A 23,777-nucleotide genomic window follows, 5' to 3' on the forward strand; every position below is an offset into this window, starting at 1 on the left:
TGCCGCCATGCAGCCTGTTAGCTTCTGCACATCTTTGACACTTTGAGGAGGGCTCATCTCTGTTATGGCTCAAATTTGCTTGGTGCTTGCTTCGATTCCGTGATGACTAACTAGGAATCCAAGTAGTTGTCCTGAAGGAACTCCGAATACACATTTGTTTGGATTCAATTTCCACCTCCATCTTTTCAGGTTTTCGAAGGTTTGCTTTAGGTCTTCAATTAGTGTATCCGAGTTCTTTGTCTTTACCGCTACGTCATCCACGTATGCTTCTACGTTTTCGCCGATCTGATCACCGAGGCATGTTTGGATAGCTCTTTGGTAAGTCGCACCAGCATTTTTGAGTCCAAATGACATGGTTTTGTAGCAGTAGGCACCGAATGGAGTGATGAAAGATGTCTTGCTCTGGTCTTTTTCCTTTTATGCAATCTGGTGATATCCTGAATAGCAATCAAGGAAGGATAATAGGGCAGATCCTGCTGTTGATTCAACTATCTGATCAATGCGTGGTAGTCCGAACGGATCTTTCAGGCAGTGTTTGTTGAGATCTATGTAGTCGACACACATGCGCCACTTGTCCGTATTCTTTTTCTGTACCAGAACTAGGTTTGCTAGCCAATCTGGATGGAGGATTTCTCTGATGAATCTGGCTACCATTAGTTTTGTAATTTCCTTTTTAATTGCTGCCTTCTTATCTGGTGAGATTCGTCGTAGTTGTTGCTTCACAGGCTTGGAGCCTTCATTGATATCAATTCTGTGCTCAGCCATCTCTCTTGGTACCCCTGGCATGTCGGTCGGCTTCCAAGCAAAGATGTCTTTATTGTCCCGAAGAAAGTTGGTGAGCGCGAGTTCCTATTTTGCCGACAGGTGGGCGCTGATGGTTGCCGTTTTTGAGGGATCACTGGTGCCCAGGTCGATTTGCTTGACGTCGGCTTCTTTTGGTGGTGCTAGGATGCTGGGTTTTTTAGCCGGTATCTCTAGCTCTTCTAGGCTCATTTCTGCTGCAACAGTGGTTATTTTTTTTCTTCCATCGTTGGCCTGTGCTTTTGCTACAATTTGGATTGCCTGAACATCACAGTCAAATGCACGCTTCAAATCACTCCGAAGAGAGAGAACACCGTTAGGCCCTGGCATCTTAAGCAACAGGTACAGATAATGCGGTATTGCCATGAATTTTGCTAGTGCTGGGCGCCCGAGGATTGCGTGATATGATGAATCAAAGTCCACAACTTCAAACTTGATGAACTCTGTACGGTAGTTCGAGGGAGTCCCAAAAGTAACCGGTAGAGTGATTTGTCCAAGTGGCATTGCTGCCTTGCCTGGTACTCTGCCATAAAAGGCGTGCTTGTTGGTGTGATCATCCCGGCAAGTTGTAGTCCCATCTTCCTCAGAGTTTCTAAAAAAATGATGTTGAGTCCAGCTCCTCCGTCGATTAGTACTTTCGTAACACTCATTCCAGCAATGGTTGGATCTAGAACCAATGGGTAATGGCCTATGTTTCCTATGCTGGTCCATTGGTCTTCTCTTGAAAATTGGATTGGATACTCTGACCAATTGAGATATCTTGGTGTAGCAGGTTCTGCTGCCATGATGGTTCATAACGCTAGTTTTTCTTGATGTTTGCTTCTGAAATTTGGAACCCTGGCAAAGATTACTGCCACTGTCCCCCTGGATTTTTGGAATCCCTTGTCTTCGTGGTTGTCTTCTTCTTTTTCTGATTGCCTTCTTTGGTATTCTCCTTACTATCTTTCCTCGTGTATCGATCTTTGAAGGTATAGCAATCTCTGATGGTGTGATTTCCTTTGGGGTGCAAGGGGCAACGCATGTTTTCAATGTCGTCATACCTTCTTGGCTTTGAAAACTTCCTTGATTTGTCAGTCACTGCTACGGTGTTGTCTGGACCACGTTTTCTTTCCTGATGTCTGTTGTTTCAAGGATTTTGCCTGTCTGGGTTGTCTCTGTTATTTCTATCCGGGAATCTTTCTCGTGTCTTTTCCTCTGCAGTAATCATCTTTTCCACTGTTCGTCTGAATTCTTCATTGTTTCTTGGATTTTCTTTGCAGAAGTCCTGAAATTGCCACCTAGCCATGATTTCGTGAGAGAAAGCTTCAATTACTTCTCGTTGCATGATGTCATGTACTTGAGCTCGTAGTTCGCCAAATCATCGATAGTAATTTCTGAGACTTTCACCTCCTTTCTGCTTGAGTCCTTTTAACTCTGCGTGGGTGATTGGGTGTGTAATAATACCTGCAAAATTTTCACAGAAAGCTCTTTGCAAGTCCTCCCAATTTTTGATTGATCCTGGATTCAATTTGTCAAACCATTGAAGTGGCATGGTTTCTAGGGCCATGGGAAAGAACAAGGTCTTGATGTCATCATCTCCTCCGGCCAATTCAATCGATTATGAGTAAATCCTGAGCCATTGCTTTGGTTCGGTCTTGCCATCATACTTGGAGTGGTTGGATGGCTTGAACTTGTGAGGTAGTCGTATTGAAGCAAGTCTATTTGCAAAACAGGGGAATTTATCGTGCGTTCTGGCTTCTGTGTATTTTGATTCAGCGCCCCCTTCTTGTCAACTGTTGTCTTGGTGAGAGTAGTTTTGCGTGGCAGTCTGAGTAGGTGCTTTGCTTCTGGCCTTTCTTGGTTGTTCGACTCGGTCGTTTTTACTATGATTTCTTCTACTTTCTCTATTGTGACTTCCACTTGGTCCAAGTCTCTCGAAAGTGGACTTCGTTTGATTTTGATCTTCCTGCTCATGAGATGTTGACCGGTCAGGTAGTCTTGAGCGGGCCCTTCCATCGTGCGTCCTTAGGACTATTGATCGGAGGAAGTCCCGGAGCTGTTCTTGTTTTTCATTGGGATGTGAAGTTGCCCTGAGTTCTTCTAGTGCTTCTCGGATCTTATCGTAAGGTGTATTCGCTGCTCATCCTTCTTTGACCTCTCGTTCTGATTTTCTCCTATTGTACTCAACTAGGTCTGACTCATATTTGATCCAAGTGTCCTTTCGCTGCTTAGCACGGCATTGACATCCTTGTTTCAATTTATTCTTTCTCTCTCTGGCTTGCCTCTGACTCTTAGTCTCACCATCGTGCCCCTAGATAAATGGTGATATGTTGGATTTGGATTCATCTGAAGACCTGACGTCGGGTGCTTCTGGGGGGACCAATGGTGATCGAGGACGGCGAATCATGAATACTTCTCTAGCGTGAGTTGTTCTATCATTGTCTTTGGTTTCTGTACTGCCAGAGTTGTTGATAACTTCAGTAGAGGCTTCAAGGTCATAGATCGAGTCTCCTTCTTGGTAGGGTAGAGCTGTTGTTGTCGCGTTGTCGACTAGTTGAGTGCCGCTATCCTTAGGAATGGAACCTAGCCAGTGGACGATGCAGTCTTGAGACATTATAGTTAAGACGAGACCTTCTTGGGCTCCTTTCAGTGGCATTCTAAGCACTGGATTGGTGGATCCTTCGGGCCGTGTCTGATAAGACGTTACCATGTTGTGGAGTTTGAACGGAAGAGAACTCGACTTCTTTAAAGTACTTTGAGTGTACTCCGAGTAGTATTCTTGATAGGTTGACATCGTGTTCCGGAGCTTTGTCAAAAAAGAACTCGATTTTCCGAAAGAACTCGGATGAGACTCCGTCTCGGAAGCGGAACCTGAGTTTGAATTGGATGCGTGAAGTCACGAAATCTGAGTTGGATTGGACATCACAAGCTGCGTGAATCTCCCGTCAAGCTGATCTGTCGTTGTCGCTGGAATGAAAAAGTCCTGATGATGATCTGAATTTTCGAGGAGACGACCTTGGAGCCTGCCATCGTCGCCTGCCTCGCAAATCCATGAACCGAAGATGAAGGTTGATCCCTTTGAGAAGATCATGTTGTCGAGGTCCATCGAGCTCTCGGATGTAAAGTTGCCAAAAGCCCCTACCTGGCGCGCCCGCTGTCGATGTTTGACCACCGATAGCCTACCACGGGGGTTCCCGGGGTAGTATGTTCGGGCTTTAGCGTATGTGGAACTCGATGGTTAATGCAAGAGACAGTCGATTTATCCTAGTTTGGGCCCTCAATCTTTGATCGAGTAATAGCCCTATGTCCGGTCGGCGTTAGCCTTTGTGTTGAATTGATTGTCAAGTGTTGTATCGTATAATTGTTCTCTCCCCCCCCCCCCGATCCAAGGAGCCCTGTCCTCCTTTATATAGTGAGGAGGCCAGAGTCCTAGTCGGTTTACGATGAGAGTTCCTAGTAGGATTACAGAATAATACTGCTACTAAGAGTACAGGGGAAGAATCCTAATTAGACTAGGTCTTCTCCCTTCCTTGCGGGGTATCCCGTGGGCCCTGTACCGACAGCTCCAATATGAGCACTAGACTTGAGATGGTCGAATCAACTAGACACTCCAACAAGCCTCAATTTTACTAGTGATGCGTACTCTTTGTCTTTCTCTGACAGGGAGAGCTCAAGAGCCCCGAACAATGCCTTCTTAGGGTCTTTACATTAGTGGAAAAGATTTTACAAGAATTTCTTGAAATCTTCATTTGCTTCAGCCACTAGATGATAGTCATCCCACTCATCACAAAAACTCATAGGACGAGCTGTCTTGTTCTTTAAATTAATAGTGAACATCTGCTTCCTCCATTCTTCGATTGGTGGATGGCCATATTGCTCAGCAAGCCAATCATCATACTCAAACTACATATATAAAACATGTGTATGACCGAAAATTCAAATGTACTATGAAATGTCAATATAACTCAGGATAGTAATCAAGTCACAGAGCTTAATAACCAAGTATTCGTAGACATCTACCTGACACTTTGATAAGTTATGTGTGTATCTCTTAGGCCATCCACATGCTTGTAGTTTTGAATAAAAAGCTTTCACCTCTTCCATCATTTCGTCTTTAGATGGAAGCTTGATCCATCCAGATAGAACTCTAGCAACCCACTTACTTTGGAGTTCAACTAGTGGAAAAGGAATAGCCTGGTTGGAACAAAGTAAGGTTTTAGATCTTAGAGAGCACCACAAAGCGTGTGCGTGAGCCTGTGCGTGTGGATCCGATGAAGGACAGTTGAGGAGCCACTTTCGGTGGGAAAACATGCTTGTATAGTGGATTGACATGGTTGTCATCCACGGTGATAGTGCTGTCATCTCGAAGGAAAGGGAAATCATACAGGTAGCTAGGCAACACATAAATGCAAGAAGCACATTATCAGATTCAGCCAAATTAGCACAACACTATTCATTAACAAAGTGCTCCCACACAGACTCCGAATTTGAAAGACATAATCTTATATCGTTATGAATTTTGATTTTGATTTTCAAATCTTGATATTATTAGTTGCTATAGATATTTTTTATCTTGGGTTAAGTTGGAACTCTTGTGCTTATTGCATCTTTATTAACTCTCCTTTTGTATCTCTATACTCTTATAAAGTTAAATCCCACTAGATGATTTTTCTCTTCATGCAAGGTATCCACATCATTCCCCACTAAGTGACCTCACTTGATGTTCTATCCCTTCTTGCAAGGTGTCCACATCATTTCCGACGAAGTCCATGTCATCCCTTATTAATTACAAAACATGTCCACGTCATCTTTATCATGCACGATACTTTAAATCTTTAATATATTAACATACAAATCACCTACATACGCTATTTGTTTCATTACCTATTCCTCTATAATGTAATCAAATATTTTATTAGTTTTTATTCTATTAGCTTACCGATTTTTTACCAGATCTGATACAATAAAATAACATGCAAGTCAAATTCACGTGTATACACAACATATAGAATACCATATAGTAATGCTATGTATATAACAGATTTATATTTAAGAAAAACCCACGACAACGCGGGGGGGGCATCCTTCTAGTTTTGTTAAAACTAAGTAACTTAGGTCACAAACTGCACTCTTAAGTACAACGATAACATAAATGGTCATTTAAATCGACATCACATTGTTCAAGATCAATGGTAAAGCTTCAAGTGAGATCTAAGATGGGTATCAGTGCTAACCTTAAGAGCATATTAATACATTTGTGCCTTATGATCACTACCTACTCCAAAGAAATATTAAGAACCAGGAAAGGATAGCAACCTTTGGTCTCCACTAACCTTCCTCGATTTTTTAAGATCTCAAGATGTTTGCATTTCCTTATCAAAGAATCATATATGTATTAATATTTCTTTATTCTCAAATATGAAGTTTTACAATTATACTATCAATATAGATATGTCAAATGTCTTGGTTAAAATAAAATTTATCTAAAATAAAAAATCTATATAAATTATGTGTCATGAATACTAATATAAATTTAGACAGTTTGTTGTAGAGTCATTAAGGAATAATTTTCATGATTGATGAAACATCTAGAATTGATGTGGAGGCTAAATTGCAGACCTCTAGTTAGAAATTCCAAGGTCTCTTATTTTTATTTCTAGTGCGATATGTATTTAGTTGAAACCTAGTTGCATAATAAGCTACTGTTGTATCCTTTTATGTGTCATCAACTCATCATGAATCTATATAGTGGCTTTCAACTTTTGATCTTATTAGTTATTATCACAAGTTTTGAACCATGTGTTAATCAATTGTTCATGGAGTACTAATATACCAAAATAAATTACCAGCCTCATTGATATGTAGTTTGTCAAAGAAACATTTTCCACACTTGAGCTTGATAGCTATTAAAATTTAACATTTGACATCATGCATGAATGCATATGTACTTGGTCCACATGGTGGCATATAGTATTATATGCTTACTTTTAACACATGGTCTACATGGTGTATTCATGTTGCAAGTTGCAAGTGTTCGATCTGGATGTTGCATATGTTTCACACACATGTTGCAAGTTTATGTTCCAAATTTTATTTGCTTCAGAGGTATGTTGCATTCAAGTGTTTCGTGTTGCAAGTGTTTCGTGTTTTAGAGGTATGTTCAGAGAGTCATGAGGGCACATCCCGGGCACGGCCTGGGCAGGGGGGAAGGGGCGTGGTGAGCCGAGGGCCAGCAGATGGGGCATGCGATGCGCCTAGGGTCCTGCGGACGAGGTGTGCTCGTCCTTATCCTGGCTCATGGGTCCCGCCCACGCAGAGAGAGAGTAGGCTATTAGGGGGGAGGAGCGGCGGGCGCGGGGCGAGGCGGACGGGGGGCGTGGTTCGCGTGCGAGGCGGGACGAGGCGGATAGGGACGGACGTGCACGTGCAATAGCGAACGGTGCAACGACAAGTGTGGGTAGGCGGGCCGGCAACCGAAGCTGGGGTCGCGCGATGGCATTTTCTGATGTCGTTCTGCTTGGCCATTCGATGAGAGTGTGTCCATGTTACTATCCGACGGGATCCAATCCTATCGGACGTCCGTGCGCTAGCAATTCCCTAAATATTAAGATGACATGCATGCTTTTGTAGTAAATAGGATTCCAGGGATACTAATCACTGTACCCAGTGCAGTGCATGATGACATCAGCTCTGATACCAATTGAAAGGATCAAGATGTCCAAGCGGAGAGTGAATTGGGTTAATTCTAAAATTCTTTGCAATAATTAAACCCTATGGTTAGCCCAATTAACCCCTTGTGCCTAGAAAGTGTTTCTATTGATCTATCGCACAAAAGTTTAGCAACCTATGTTCCAATCCTACTCTAGCATGGCAATTCTATGAATGTAAATCACAAGAATTGAATTGCTCAAAGTAAAGAGAGAAGGAAAAACGCGGCGATGTTTTGCTGAGGTATCGGAGAATCGCCACTCTCCACTAGTCCTCGTTGGAGCACCCGCGCAAGGGTGCAGCTCTCCCTTGATCCACGCAAGGATCAAGTGCTCTCTACGGGTTGATTCTTTGACACTCCGTTGCGGTGAATCACCCACAACCGCTGACAACTTGAGTTAGGTCATCCACAAGCTCCGCCGGATGATCACCAAGCTCCCAATCACCACCAAGCCATCTAGGTGATGGTGATCACCAAAAGTAACAAGCACGAACTCTCACTTGACTATGACAAGCCTAATGAGAAGGGTGGATGCACACTTTGCTACTCTTGCTTTCACTAATGAGGGCTCTCTTTGGGATTCTCAAATCTCAATCACCTCACTAGTACCTTGCTCTTCTTGGCACTCTCAAGGGTGTTTCTCAGCTATTGGAATAAGCAAAAGTACCCCCTCACACGAATGGAGGAAGTATTTATAACCTTGGTTGAAAAACAAACCGTTATGTGCCTCTACGAGGTGACCGGACGCTCCGGTCGGTTCTCCCCGAACTCTAGTGTTTAAGTTGTGATCGGACGCGTCCAGTCACGATTTTCCCTCTCTGGAACCTTACTGGAGTCGACCGAACGCTGGGACTCAGCGTCCGATCACTCACCTCTCAGCGTCCGGTCACACCAGACGAAATCACCTTGATCAAATGAACTGACTGGACTCTGCGCCAGCGTCTGGTCACTCTAGAACCAGCGTCCGGTCAGCATTTGACCCTCCATTCACTTCCAACTCTCGATCATACGTGAATGAAGTTTGCTCCAATGGATCTAAGGGCTTTTTAGGAGCTACCTAGTGCTAGATTTAGCAAGTGTGCACCACACCTAACCCACTAGACTCACCTAGGTCAAGCTACCCGTCCATACCCCCATTAATAGTATGGCCAAAGGAAAAACAAAGTCCTAAACTACTCCAAGTGTCTCCTCAGCACCAAACGACACTTAGAACTAGTCTATCCTTAACCTTGTCGTCCATCCTTTGAAAACCGAAATGATTTCCATCGTAGGGGCATGACTACCATGATAGCCCAATCGATCTCCATTACTGTGACCTAACTTAATTACCTCTACAAAACACACGTTAGTCACAGTAATCACGTATTGTCATTAATCACCGAAACCCAACTAGGGGCCTAGATGCTTTTAATCTCCCCATTTTTAGTGATTGATGACAATACCACCTCGAGTATGTGAAAGCGATGAGGTTTTTAACATGCTTGGATCACATAAACTTTTAACAATAAGAACAAAAGAGTTAGGCAAGCTTATATGACCCAAGCCAACATAATGTACTCAAAAGATATGAAATAAGCATGAGTACAAGTAATAAAGCTCATTTGCATCATAGTAAAATGCGGGAGCAAAGCAAATGAGCAAAACACAAGTGATATGACATATAAATAATTCGAAGTAGAGAGCACACATGTCACATAACATAAATATCACGATCACATTAATATCACGATTACGATCACACTTTAGTAGTTCAATGCATAATAGTAAACATGAATGCATAATGTATCACACATAAAACTCCAAATGTAATAGATAAGCAATAAGCTAATAGATAGACTCTCCCTAAATGTATCGCTCCCCCTAAGACTAACATACTCGATCCCTCTCCCCCTTTGGCGTCAAACACCAAAACCTAAGGGTCGGTCGGTGGGGTTGCAGCGGACGAGTCGGGCGCTGAGTGTACAAGGAGCGAGCTGGAACTGTGTGCCATCATCATCTGATCCTAAGCTCTAAGCAGTCTGACCCTCTATAGCTAGAAGCGATGCTAAAGCGGTCTGGATCAGATCTATAACTGGCGCAGCCTGCACTGATGATGCAACTGACGAAGGGAGTGTCTCTGTAGTCCTAGTAATAGGTGCAACTGTGGAAGGACCTAGAACATGTAGCTCTGGTGGAGTAGGCTGCCCTATCAACTCACTGAATGAAACACCAAGGCTCCTAGAAACTAGGGTGAGCACTGACGAACTCTGAGGCGGACTAAAGCCCGTATGAAGAGGAGTGAACTGCGGAGCTAGCACTGGCAAAGCAAACCACTGGGACACCTGCTCGGTAGGTGAAGGAAACTATGGCGCTGGCGGTCCTTAACTCTGAAGCCCACTGGGCTAGAAAGCTAGAGTCATAGAAGTGGTGGCAGGCTGACCAAGCTAGGGTGAAGGCTATGGCAGTGGAGCCCCAATAGCTATCACTACATGCTGCATAAACCCAAGTAGCTACTGCTGCATGAGAAGCTATTGCTGATGCATGGCCTGCTGCTGCTGCTGCTGGATCGCCTGCTGCTGTCGCTGGAACTCATCCTACCGAGTCTAAAATTGTACAAATGTAGCAGCGGTCTCCTGAGCCTAGCGAGCCTGATCCTACCTCATCCACTCAAGTATAGCAAGTAGAGCGGGATATGTCTATGGTGCAGGTGGAGCTGAACTGGAGCTACCAACCTCATGGTCATGTCATCGAGGAGGCATCTGAGAGATAGGCTAGTAGTCATCATCTGACCTGTCACTAGGGTCGCTCGTGACCATTCCCTCCTGCTAAGCATCTAACTGCTCCTCCTCTGTAGCTGCTATGCCCCTGATGGTCTCATCCTGCTGGGCTACAGTCTCTGGCACCTCTGGACGACGGCGCGGCTGGCTGGGTGTCCTTACTGGACTATGGTGGATCATCCGAGTCATGTTGTATGCAGGGAACTCTATAGTAGCACCACTATATTTTGCCAGCATCTCAGGTGGCCTCACAGTAACTGCCCTATGGATCAGGAATGTAATCTAGTGAGCATATGGTAGCTGCTGTGACCCCTGAACCCCTCTACAATAGTATCCTCCATCTCTGATAGAAGGAGATCCCAAATGTCAAACACAGTCTACTGCATCAGAGAGTTCAGTAGCCATAACTATATGCTAGTCAAGCCCTCGCGATACCCCATCCTCGAAAGCAGTGTTCTCCTCATAATAGCATCAAGCACTCTAGCAGTAGGAGTGAGATCACTGGGTGTCCTGCTCGACCCCTCGCCAAAAGGCTCTATGAAGCAATGGCGGACTAGATCTGTAGGGGGCACAAGACCGCCGTGAGGGCGTCTGGGATGCGCTATCTGTCCATAGCAAACCTCATGAAGCCGGATGGGCTGCTCCTGAAGCCTGAGAATCTCTCTGACCCTAGAGCTCATTAGTCTATAATCTCTACCTCTGAAAGCAAAGTGAATGAATCTATGCAGCGGGTCAATCCAAAGTGTAGCATAGAACTAACGGACCCAAGATGGAACATATAAGCCTATCCGTCCAAGTAAATCTATCAGCCCTGGCAAGTAAGATAGGTAAGGGCGAATATGCTCTACAGCTGCTGCTATAATGGACTCAATGTTGCACACCCTCTGAGATCTGAATATTGCCCCACTATTAAGATATGCATTATAAAAATCTTCCTGTAGTAGTGTGTAAAAGCCCTCTTAAGCTCGATCATCCCTCTTCGGTGGGAACCACTGCTCAAAGTCCACAAATCTGAGCTGCTGCACCTGCTTGGTCATGGTGGCCCTCAAATCTAGATGAGTCACAAGAGATGGGCCCTGTGGTCTAGGAGGCAGACGAGAACCCCTCCGCTGTGTCTCTGGCCTCGGTGTGACTGGAGCACGGGTACGACCAGAGCGGCGTAACTATGGCTAAGGTGCCTGCTCTCCCTCCTGAGACTGATCTGCTGGCTGTGGCTGCTGCTGTGACTCCCCCTGAGGCTGACTCTCATCAATAACCACACGTCGTCCTCCAACCATGACAGTCCCAGCTGGACCACCATGACGGTGCTCAACCTGCTCAAGTGTAGTCCTTGTAGTTGGAGAAACCTGATCTGCAATAACAACACCACTCCTAGCACCTCCTCTCTCTATGCACTTTGCGGCCTCTGCAACTACGGCTGCTCTCGCTATATCTACATCAGGCTACTTGTGCTTCCTCATTGCTAGCTTCTTTGTCACCTTGCCTTTTGTATTTGTAGGCAGGCGAGGTGGGGGCCTTGGATCCTCATCACCGGGACCTCCTCCGACATTCTTAACATGAGTCATCTGATGGATCTGAAAAGAATAACTACCGCTAACAAAGATCAACTGCCAACTATCACTTCCGAGGCTTGGCCTTGTTCCATACTCACGAGCTTGGCCCCGAGTTGACTATCAACTACCACTGAGACCTCAGAAACATCGACTCGCTGTATGTTAGAATAAATCAGATATATAAGTAATTACAATATATCTAGAGATATGAAACCCTAAGAAGCAAGCAATTATGTATGAAATTAGAATCGAGGGCTTGCTACCTGACGAACCGGCGATCCGAAAAGAAGAGGAATGACAATTGGGGAACCACCGAGAGGCACTGTGAAGCTAGGGTTCGCAATGCACAGTGAATCGATGACTAGGGTTTAGGTAGGGCTTGTGGTAGAACCTCCTAAGAAATCGGGCCCACGTGCACCTATCGTTGTCTTAATAGACCTCGGATAGCGTACACGAGTTCCCAACAACTCAACAGGTATGTCGGGTGTCCTCGGGAAACCCGAATCATCCACAAATCTTTCTTTGAACAGGATCCCAATCACAGACATTGCAGATTACAACAGTTTATTCAAATATATACATCAGAGTGAAATATAGCGGAAGTCTTAAGATAACATAGTTTACAAACCAGTTGTTTCAAACTTACAAAACCATAAGTGTCATACAACCATAGTAGCAGGATAATATTACATTAACATTATTTATCATACAAACTAGTGCCTTGTCCAAAGGCCATTCATCATTCCTCATCGTCATTGACTTCAAACACAGACATGCAGCAGGGACCAAAACAAGTCTGCTCATGCGACTCACCTGCAACAAGGGTTAACAAACCCTGAGTACAAAAGTACTCAACAAGACTGACTCGATGAAAAAGGGGTGGAATACTCTAGGGATGCAGGTGTTGGGGCAAGGTAAGGGTGTAGCAAGATTCAAAAGTTCTTTGCCAAAAGCTTACTAATCTTGATTCTATTTTCAAGTTTTACCCCTAAGTCTTCTTAGTTCATTATCTCAAACTAAGTGTTCATATCCCATGTTCCATTCCTTCTCATTTCTTTCTTTTTTTCAAGTTTTAGTAATTCACCAGTCCTGCATTGCTTCTGTAATGAATCGAGTCTCCATATCCACGGAGCACCGACAATTTGAATTGATTCAAGTCCCAGCTAGGGATTCCTTATCACATGACATATGTAGAACTTGATCTTGCATTTATCAACCTCACTATCAGATCCTCCTATACTAAGCTATCTCCACGCCACCCGAGAGCACAGCACACCTCTAATCTGGCCACATTCCAACCACAAGGGTACATGCTACTCCCGCCATCTCTCCACTCCCAGTGCGTGGGCATTCATCTTAGTATCGGATTAGCCAAAGTAGGCTTACCAGAGTATGTGACCAGTACTACAAAGTGTCTCGTTCAGAAGATCCACAATGAGTGGCCTTTAAGCGACATAGTCGGCAACATTACCCAACATTCAAGATAAGTTACCCGACTAGTCTCTAGTTTATTCTATCTTCTTTCTTTCTTTGGCCAGTATGCCATCTTTGATTGTATCAAAACTTTTACTTTGAAAGCCTACCATAAAGCATACTAAGCATTCTACGCCTTTGTAAATGAAATCATCTTCAAGGATGGTAAACAATTAACAAGGTAGGCAATGCATCAAGTAGGTAACATTTGAAATAATCAACTTAATGCAATAGGTAACATAGGTGATAAACTTTTCAAAGTAAACAAAGTAAGGGTTTAATGCATAAACTGGGGCTTGCCTTCGTTGATGATCTCGGGTTCCAAATCAGTACCACAATTATCGAATCCCATGACAACCGGGGATTCTTCCACAACTTGCTCAACTAGAATCGTTTCACTCTCGGATTCTACACGAAATAATAACATATGCTTCAACATGATGATAATGTAAACATGATGCTTTCATGGTGCATGAAATATAACAACACCTCGAATACGACTTTCCTTCACGGTACAGTTGCAAGCCAACGAAACCAACTTGCAATTCTACCATCAAGGACCACATAAGTGACTTGACCAAATTGATCTTGAAACCCTACTGGTCACAAAACATGACCAAAACAAGATCAAACACTAATCTAACACTCAGGGTTTGCTTTTATCTATTTTTGAATTAATTTGGAAATAAGCCCAAAAATGAACTTTTTTCCAAATGACCTCAAAATTTTATGTAAGCTCCCTCGTGACAAATTAGTGTACCAAAACAAATTTCATAATTTTTGGAATTATACTGTGGCCTACAAAAATTATGGAAATTGCATTTATCAATTAATTGACTAAATTTTTGAACATTAAAAATTTATTCAAATTTCAAGTTTCATATTTTTAAACCATACTAGAACATGTACAGAAGCTACACACAATTTTCAGAATTTTTGGAGCTATAATTATTTTCTTATATATTTCCAAAGTTACTGCACTATTCAAATTTGAGAAATAACCAAATCTCACTATTCTCTCTCTCTCTCACTGACAGCCGGCCCCCGCATGTCATCCCTAACCTCCGGCTTTGACCACGGCAATGACGGCGCTGATCGGCGCTAACTCGCCGACGGTGAGCCCAACAGCGACGGCCAAAGTACCAAAACGATCACAAGAACTAGGCGCATCGATCTGTGGCATTTTGGAGGTTGATTACGACACGGAACAAGGCTGACGCCGGCCATGGCAGACGCGGTGGCATGGCAGCGTTATGTCGGTGAAACAAGGCCGGTAACGGTGAAACAAAGAGTTCAGGAAGCATCAGTGGCTCACCCCGAATGTGTTGAAGCAACGAGCGAGACCGGAGAAGCTATGGTGACGTGTTTCGACGGTGACAGTGATCACGGCGGAGCGGACCTCGTCGACGATGGCGTTCCGGTGACTACAGTGGGCAAAACGACCAAGCAAGAGTAGATTAAGCACTACAGAATCGAGATGAAGCTGTAGAGACAACAAGCAAGGGCAACAGCTCACCGGATGATGCTGGCCACGGTGAATCGGAGTTTCGGTCGAGGTCGCCGGCCGCGAGGAAGAAGAGTCGCTAGCGGCGGTTCTCGGTGAAATCAAGTGGTAACAACAGGTCGGTTGGAGGCGCAAGGAGCAGGCGAAACTGGGACACTGCTTTTCCAGGGCTATTTTGCGCTGAGGAGGCGTGGGGAGCTCGCCGGAGTTGAGGCAGTGGCGTCGGGAAAACAGAGGGAAGGAAGAAAAGCAAACGACGACGTCTAGGCTTTATAGCGCGGCCAGGAGCGCGCGGGAACGACACGCAGTGTGCACCCCGTGCCAGCACGAAGCCGAGGGCAGCCACGGGCGCGCCTGGAAGACCGGAGAAAGGACACCGGTGGTGGGGCGGTGGCGCCCTGTTGCCAACTTGATTTTTGAAATATTTACAGAATTGCCACTGTGTTTATTTTGCAAATTACTCACAATTTTTCTAAAGAAGTTGAAAATCTCCAAAAATGAAAGTTGCTCAACTTTTCAAACTCTACAACTTTGTTGTAATGAACATTTTCAAATTCTGGCTCCATTTTGAAATTTGAATTTGGGGTGCATTTGAGCATTTGAATCATTTCAAAATTACTCCAAATTTTATATGTAAACTTTAAAAACTTTGAATACCAAAGTTGATCCTTATAAAATAAGCTTCAACTTTGCTTTTTGTCACACCCCCAAATTCCAAATGGATTTTGAATTAGACAAAAGGGGTAAAAAGGACTTTTATGGTTTGAATTTGAATTCAAATTTGATTTGTATACCTTTTTACTTAACTTTGATTTTTGACTAGTAACATGGCCCATTAGGGTTATTTGAGTCAATTGACACATGGTCTCACATGATTACATGAAATTTGACCCTTGTGGTCATGATCTTTATTTAAAGTTTTGAATCACATCACATAAAATAACAACTTATGAAATAAAGCTTATTTAGTGAATGCATTCAAATTTTTCTACTTTATGAATGCTTTGCAATGCACATGATAACATGTCAAGTTTTAGTGCTAGGTCAAAACACCAGAGGTGTTACAACCCTTCCCCCTTAAAGAAATCTCGTCCCAAGATTTAAAACCTAAGGCTAAGTAATGGAAAAGGAAATGTGTCAAGCTAACACATTATAACTTTATTCAAAAGGCTAGTGAGGGGGTTTTCCATTCTGTTGACAAACGAGACAAGTTACAATATAGACAAGGTATTGCAACTAGATAGAAGCGAAGAAGTCAGGAAAGTTTTCTTCTAAGTAATCCTCGGACTCCCAAGTAGCTTCATCTTCAGTGTGCTGATTCCATTGTACTTTATAGAACTTGATTGTACGTCTTTGAGTGACTCGATCTTTCTGATCTAAGACTCTAATAGGGTATTTAGCATAAGTAAGATCAGGTTCTAGTTCTACATCACCAAAGTCAATCACTTGGTCAGGTACTTGAAGACACTTCTTTAACTGAGATACATGGAAGATATCATGCACAGCTGACATGTGATCTAGTAGCTTGACACGATAGGCGACCGGTCCACATCGTTGTTGGATTTGAAAAGGACTGACATAACGGGGCGCCAACTTTCCCCGAATCCCAAAACGATGAACTCCTTTCATTGGCAATACCTTGAGGTAGACATGATCTCCCACTTTGAATTCTAGCGGTCGTCTCCTCTTATCAGCATAGCTTTTCTGTCGGGATTGAGCTACCTTCATATTAGCTTGTATGAGCTTAACTTTCTCTTCAGCTTCCTTGACCACATCTAGGCCCAAAGAACCAACGTTCTCCCGCTTCTGACCAATTTAAAGGTGTCTAGCATCTACGGCCATACAATGCTTCGAATTGTGCCATTTTAATGCTCTCTTGATAGCTATTGTTATATGAGAATTCAGTTAAGGGAAGGCATTCATCCCATTTAGCACCATAGGAAAGGACACATGCTCTTAACATATCTTCAAGAATTTGATTTACCCTTTCAGTCTGTCCATCTGTTTACGGATGATAAGCAAAACTACTGATAAGTTTAGTTCCCAAAGACTCATGTAGACTTTTCCAAAACTTGGATACGAACAATGACCCTCTGTCAGAGACAATGGTCTTGGGTGCTCCATGCAGACTGAAGATTCTATCAAGATAAAGCTTTGCATACTATTCCTGCTCGATATTTATCTCTAACAGGTAGGAAGTGAGCTATCTTGGTTAGGCGATCAACAATAACCCATATTGAATTGTAGCCTGCAGATGTCCTGGGCAATCCCACGATGAAGTCCATACAGATATCTTCCCACTTCCAAGATGGAACTAGCAATGAATGTAATGGACCTGCAGTCTTCATATGAACCACTTTGACTCTCTGACAAATATCACACTTGGCCACATATTGAGCTATTTCTATTTTCATTTTGGTCCACCAATATCTCTTTCTCAGATCATGATACATTTTGTTGCTACCTGGATGAATGGAGTATCTTGTAGAATGGGCTTCATCAAGAATCTGCTTTCGCAGCTCTGGATTTTTGGGTACTACCAATCTATCATTGAACCATACAACATCAGATTCATCAATCTTGAAACATGTTGGTTTTCTAGATCCGACTTTATCTTTGATATGGACTATGCCCTTACTTTTCCGTTGAGCAGCAATGATATGATCTTTGATAGTAGACTCGACTGTAATATTGGATAGGGAACCTTGTTCTATAATTTGTAAATTCAGATGCTCCATCTCTTGACACAATGTTCGTTGCATAGGTTTCACAGTCAGACAATGGCAATGATTCTTGCGACTCAGGGCATCGGCAACCACATTAGCCTTGCCCGGATGATAATGCACTTCTAAGTCATAATCTTTTATAAGTTCTAACCATCTTCTTTGCCTCATATTCAACTCTGACTGAGTGAAGATATATTTCAAACTTTTGTGATCCGTATAGATATGACAGATGTTGCCCAATAAATAATGTCGCCAAACCTTGAGTGCATGAACAACAGCGGCTAATTCAAGATCATGGGTGGGATAATGTTCTTCATGCTTCTTGAGTTGTCTCGAAGCATACGCTATGACTCTGCCTTCTTACATAAGAACACAGCCAATACCAATTCTAGATGCATCACAATAGATATCAAACAGCCTCTCGATATCAGGTTGTGCTAAAACTGGTGCAGTTGTCAGCAACTTCTTCAATGTCTGAAAAGGCCTTCTCACATTCTGTTGACCACACAAACTTAGTTTGATTTTTCAACAGTGCAGTAATTGGCTTTGCAATTCTAGAGAAGTCAGGGATAAACCGACGGTAATAACCTGCCAACCCCAGAAAACTATGAACTTGATGAACAGTGGTAGGTGCTTTCTAGTTAAGGACTTCTTCTACCTTGCTCGGATCAACAGCTATACCTTCAGCAGACAACACATGACCCAAAAATTGTACTTCCTCTAACCAGAATGCACATTTACTGAATTTGGCATATAATTGGTGGTCTCTTAATCTTTGTAGAACAATGCGGAGATATTCCACGTGTTCCTCTTTGCTCTTAGAATAGATAAGAATGTCATCAATGAACACCACGACAAACTTATCCAACTCGGACATGAAAACTGAGTTCATCAGGTACATGAAATGAGCTGGTGCATTGGTCAGCCCAAAAGACATGACTAGGTACTCATATAGACCATATCGGGTAGTAAACGTTGTCTTCGGCACATCTTCTCGTTTGATCTTAATCTGGTGATAGCCTGATCTCAAGTCTATCTTTGAGAACACCTTAGCTCCCGCAAGTTGATCAAAAAGCAAATCAATTCGAGGGAAAGGGATATTTGTTCCTTTATGGTGACTTCATTTAACGGCTGATAGTCAATACATAACCTTAAGGTTTGATCCTTTTTCTTCACGAAGATAGCAGGGCATCCCCAAGGTGATGAACTGGGTTGAATGAAACCCTTGTCTAACAACTCTTGTAGTTGGATCTTTAATTCTGCTAGTTCTTTGGGTGGCATCCTATATGCTCTTCTGGACATAGGTGCTGTTCCTGGTTTTAGATCAATTCTAAACTCTACATCTTGGTCTGGTGGCAGACCATGCAGATCATCGGGGAAGACATCCGTAAATTCACATACCACTAAAATTTTCTCAGCTTCTTCAACAGTAGTTGCACAGACTGTTTCAACCATACTCTTAGGAAAGGGAAGTTGGATGAGAAGTTGGGTTTTGCTGTCAGGTGCATTTACCCTTATGGTTCTACGCAGGACATCTATGATAGCCCCAGTGTTGGGTTAACCTAGTTCATACCAAGGATCACATCTATATCTTGATCCTTTAATATCAGCATATTGGTAGGGAACTCATAACCTCCCAAATCAATAGGTACATGCTGAACTACCTCCCTTGTATAGATTCATCCCCTGGGCGACTGTATATGATATGATTCTTTTGTTTCCCCAATAGCTATCCCATGCTTCACAACAAATGTACGATTGATGAATGTATGGGATGCACCAGAATCAAATAAGGTAATTACAGGATGCTTAGCAATGGGAAACATACCCATCATTACTGGTTCTCCCTTCTGGAATAGATTCCACCTGAGTATAGAAGACCCTTCTAGTTTTCTTCTTAGCCTTGACCCTTCTGACTGTTCTGAGCATTGCCCTTGTACTGATTCTGAGCTTGAGGAACAGGGGACTTTAGGTGCATCAGGATTGTTCTTCCTAGGATACTGGACATTCTCGAGAAAAGTGTTTGGGTTTACCATAATTATAACATGGATAATTGTGATTCTAGGGGAGTAGCAGTGCGGTTTGCATTATTTGTATTATTTTGGCTGCTGCGGTGCTTGATGAGGATAAGGCTGTATTAATTGCAGGGCGAATAAAGATTTGCTTGCCTGCCTTGGCCTTGTTGTGGGCGGAATGGTGCACGGCCGATGATTCTGAGGATGGTAGACTATCTTTTGACACTTTCCACTCGATGATCCGGAAGCAGATATTCTCTTTTTCTTCACCTCCTTGTGTCGGCGGTAATTCTCCTCGGAAGCAATAGCAATGTTGACCGTCTCATGATAAGTTGCATTGCCACAAGTTGCCATCATGGTCTAAAGTTTAGTGTTCAGGCCTCTAAGAAAATGATTCTTCTTCTTCCTATCAGTATTCACATACTCTATAGCATACTGCGACAGGTGATTGAAGCGCCCAACATAGTGCATCACCGGGTGCTCCCCTTGCTTAAGAGCCAAGAACTCTTCTAACTTCATGGTCATCACACCATCTGGAATATAGTGTGCCCTGAAGGCATCCTTAAACTCCATCCAGATGATTTGGTGACCAGCGGGCTGTATAGCTACCAAATTTGCCCACCAGGCACCAGCAGCTCCTCGGAGTTGCTGTGCCGCAAACCTTGATTTCTGAATCTCGGTACAGTGAATCAGCTCAAACTTTTGCTCTATTGTCCTAAGCCAATCGTCAGCTTCTAAAGGCTCTGCTGCCTTAGAGAACATAGGTGGACGTGTGTCAGTAAAATCAACATAGGTTGACTTGTCATTTCCATTATTACGACGGCCACGATTAGGGTATGGTGCCTGTTGGTTTTGCGCCAATTCCCTTAACAACCTAGCATTCTCTGTTGTTGCATTGACGAGTGCAGCTATGGCATCTGCCATAGTCGAAGGCATTGGTGGAGGATTTGGGTAATCATCATCGTCATGCGAGCCACTAGCACCAGCTTGGGTGATAGGACGAGGCATCTGTTAGAGAAACACGTTTACTTACATTATTATTTATTGAAAGCAATTAAAAGGTTCATGCTACAAAGGGTTACTTATTTAAATTACATGTCTTGTATCCCACAAGACAACCCTGGTTTACTAGGAAAGCAGTAAAGGAACTATTACTACTCTGAGCTCTTAAGTCATCAGGTGTCCATGCCCATACCGGACTGAAACCTCATCTTCATCTGAAGAAGTACACTAACTTCCTCAGGATCCTCCTCCTCTTCTTCATTCTCGACTTCTCCTAGGATCTACAATCATTTCTTCATCTGTAACTTCACCATCCCCATGAGGAGGATGAAGTTGAGCGTACAGCATGTGGACATTCTCATGAAGAATGTCATTGTCCATCTCTAGGTCTTCTACAGTAGAACTCCAACTCATGGACGCAGTTCATTGGCCGCATCCTCTCGTGTCTAGGCTTCATTCCAGTAGCTCCATGGTCATGGTGATGCCCCTTTGCATTTCCTACCAGCTCCTTCTTGATCTTTGGCATGAGCTCGATGAAGAGTGTTGAGCTCCTTAGGTAAGGTTCTCGATGTTGGCGGGATTGCTTGAAGATCCTTCATCTCCTAGGGTCTTGGAACTTCCTTCACCAAGCTCATGGTTTCACGGGTGCCAACTGGTGACTAAGGGACTCCATGAGGTCCGGTGAACTTGCATGTGGTTACCTTGGTCTTTGCCATAGCCTATAGAATTTAGGGTAGGACTATAAGAATAGCTAGAGGATAATCGAGGTTAGCAAGAATGGGATTGACATTACTTACCCAACCACTTCTTAAGGGGAATTATTATGCAAGGTGTTCAAGCATGATGCATGAATCGATCTTACGAATCTAGGTACAAAAGATTTATATAATCATAAGTACTAAACTTTTAATACATAGGACAAACCTAATCATATTATCCGCCATGAACTTTCAAATAATATAGGATTGAGGCTAGATCAAAGGTAAGAAGAAAGAAATTTGAACTTTAAAATATCAAGTTTACTTTCTTTGATCCAAATCAATTTGAAGGTTTTCCAAAGTAACCTACAATGATATTAGATAGGACCTGCTCTGATACCAGTTGTGGCAGAACATCCTAAGAAATCGGGCCCACGTGGTTCTATCGTTGTCTTAACAGACCTCGGATAGCGTACACGAGTTCCCAATAACTCAACAGGTCTGTCGGGTGTCCTCGGGAAACCCGAATCATCCACGAATCTTTTTTTTGAATAGGATCCCAATCACAGACATTGCAGATTACAACAGTTTATTCAAATATATACATCAGAGTGAAATATAGCAGAAGTTTTAAGATAACATAGTTTACAAACTAGTTGTTTCAAACTTACAAAACCATAAGTGTCATACAACCATAGTAGCGGGATAATATTACATTAACATTATTTATCATACAAACTAGTGCCTTGTCCAAAGGCCATTCATCATTCCTCATCGTTATTGACTTCGAACACAGACATGCAGCAGGGACCAAAACAAGCCTGCGCATGCGACTCACCTGCAACAAGGGTTAACAAACCCTAAGTACAAAAGTACTCAACAAGACTGACTCGACGAAAAAGGGGTGGAATACTCTAGGGATGCAGGTGTTGGGGCAAGGTAAGGGTGTAGCAAGATTCAAAAGTTCTTTGCCAAAAGCTTACTAATCTTGATTCTATTTTCAAGTTTTACCCCTAAGTCTTCTTAGTTCATTATCTCAAACTAAGTGTTCATATCCCATGTTCCATTCCTTCTCATTTCTTTCCTTTTTTTCAAGTTTTAGCTAATTCACCAGTCCTGCATTGCTTTGTAATGAATCGAGTCTCCATATCCAGGAAGCACCGGCTAATTCGAATTGATTCAAGTCCCAGCTAGGGGATTCCTTATCACACGACATATGTAGAACTTGAATCTTGCATATATCAACCTCGCTACCGGATCCTCCTATACTAAGCCGTCTCCACGCCACCCTGAGAGCACATCACACCTCCAATCCTGGCCACATTCCAGCCATGAGGGTACACACTACTCCCACCATCTCTCCACTCCCAGTGCATGGGCATTCGTCTTAGTATCGGATTAGCCGAAGTAGGCTTACCGGAAGTATGTGACCAGTACTATAAAGTGTCTCGTTCAGAAGATCCACAATGACGTGGCCTTTAAGCTGACATAGTCGGCAACATTACCCAACATTCAAGATAAGTCACCCGACTAGTCTCTAGTTTATTCTACCTTCTTTCTTTCTTTGGCCAGTATGCCATCTTTGATTGTATCGAAACTTTTACTTTGAAAGCCTACCATAAAGCATTACTAAGCATTCTACGCCTTTGTAAATGAAATCATCTTCAAGGATGGTAAACAATTAACAAGGTAGGCAATGCATCAAGTAGGTAACATTTGAATTAATCAACTTAATGCAATAGGTAACATAGGGTGATAAACTTTACAAAGTAAATAAGGTAATGGTTTAATTGCATAAACCGGGGCTTGCCTTCGTTGACGATCTCGGGTTCTGGATCAGTACCACAATTATCGAATCCCTGTGACAACCGGGGATTCTTCCACAACTTGCTCAACTAGAATCGTTTCACTCTCGGATTCTACACTGAAATAATAACATATGCTTCAACATGATGATAATGTAAACATGATGCTTTCATGGTGCATGAAATATAACAACACTTCGAATACAACTTTCCTTCACAGTACAGTTGCAAGCCAACGAAACCAACTTGCAATTCTACCATCAAGGACCACACAAGTGACTTGACCAAATTGATCTTGAAACCCTACTGGTCACAAAACATGACCAAAACAAGATCAAACACTAATCTAACACTTAGGGTTTCCTTTATCTATTTTTGAATTAATTTGGAAATAAGCCCAAAAATGAACTTGTTCCTAAATGACCTCTAAATTTTATGTAAGCTCCCTCATGACAAATTAGTGTACCAAAACAAATTTCATAATTTTTGGAATTATACAATGGCCTACAAAAATCATGGAAATTACATTTATCAATAAATTGTCTGAATTTTTGAACATTAAAAATTTATTCAAATTTCAAGTTTCATATTTTAAACCATACTAGAACTTGTACAGAAGCTACACACAATTTTTTTAGAATTTTTGGAGCTATAATTATTTTCTTATATATTTCCAAAGTTACTGCACTATTCAAATTTGAGAAATAACCAAATCTCACTATTCTCTCTCTCTCACTGACAGCCGGCCCCCGCATG

The 23,777-nt window shown here is 42.8% G+C and overlaps 1 protein-coding gene across 1 annotated transcript in view; it reads right to left on the reverse strand.

Moving 5' to 3' along the window:
• Positions 1–4,503: 4,503 nt before the first annotated feature.
• The window catches only part of LOC136536881 (flavin-containing monooxygenase FMO GS-OX-like 2), a 29,481-nt gene continuing 10,207 nt past the window's right edge, over positions 4,504–23,777 (reverse strand). The window contains exons 2-5 of the mRNA XM_066529029.1: positions 7,444–7,470; positions 5,038–5,171; positions 4,801–4,976; positions 4,504–4,683 (exon numbers count right to left, since the gene is read on the reverse strand). Coding sequence (XP_066385126.1) covers positions 4,504–4,683; positions 4,801–4,976; positions 5,038–5,171; positions 7,444–7,470 — 517 coding nt within the window. The remainder of the gene's footprint in view (positions 4,684–4,800; positions 4,977–5,037; positions 5,172–7,443; positions 7,471–23,777) is intronic.

The sequence above is a fragment of the Miscanthus floridulus genome, chromosome 2 (genome assembly GCF_019320115.1).
Source record: "Miscanthus floridulus cultivar M001 chromosome 2, ASM1932011v1, whole genome shotgun sequence".
Classification (NCBI taxonomy): Eukaryota; Viridiplantae; Streptophyta; class Magnoliopsida; order Poales; family Poaceae; genus Miscanthus; species Miscanthus floridulus.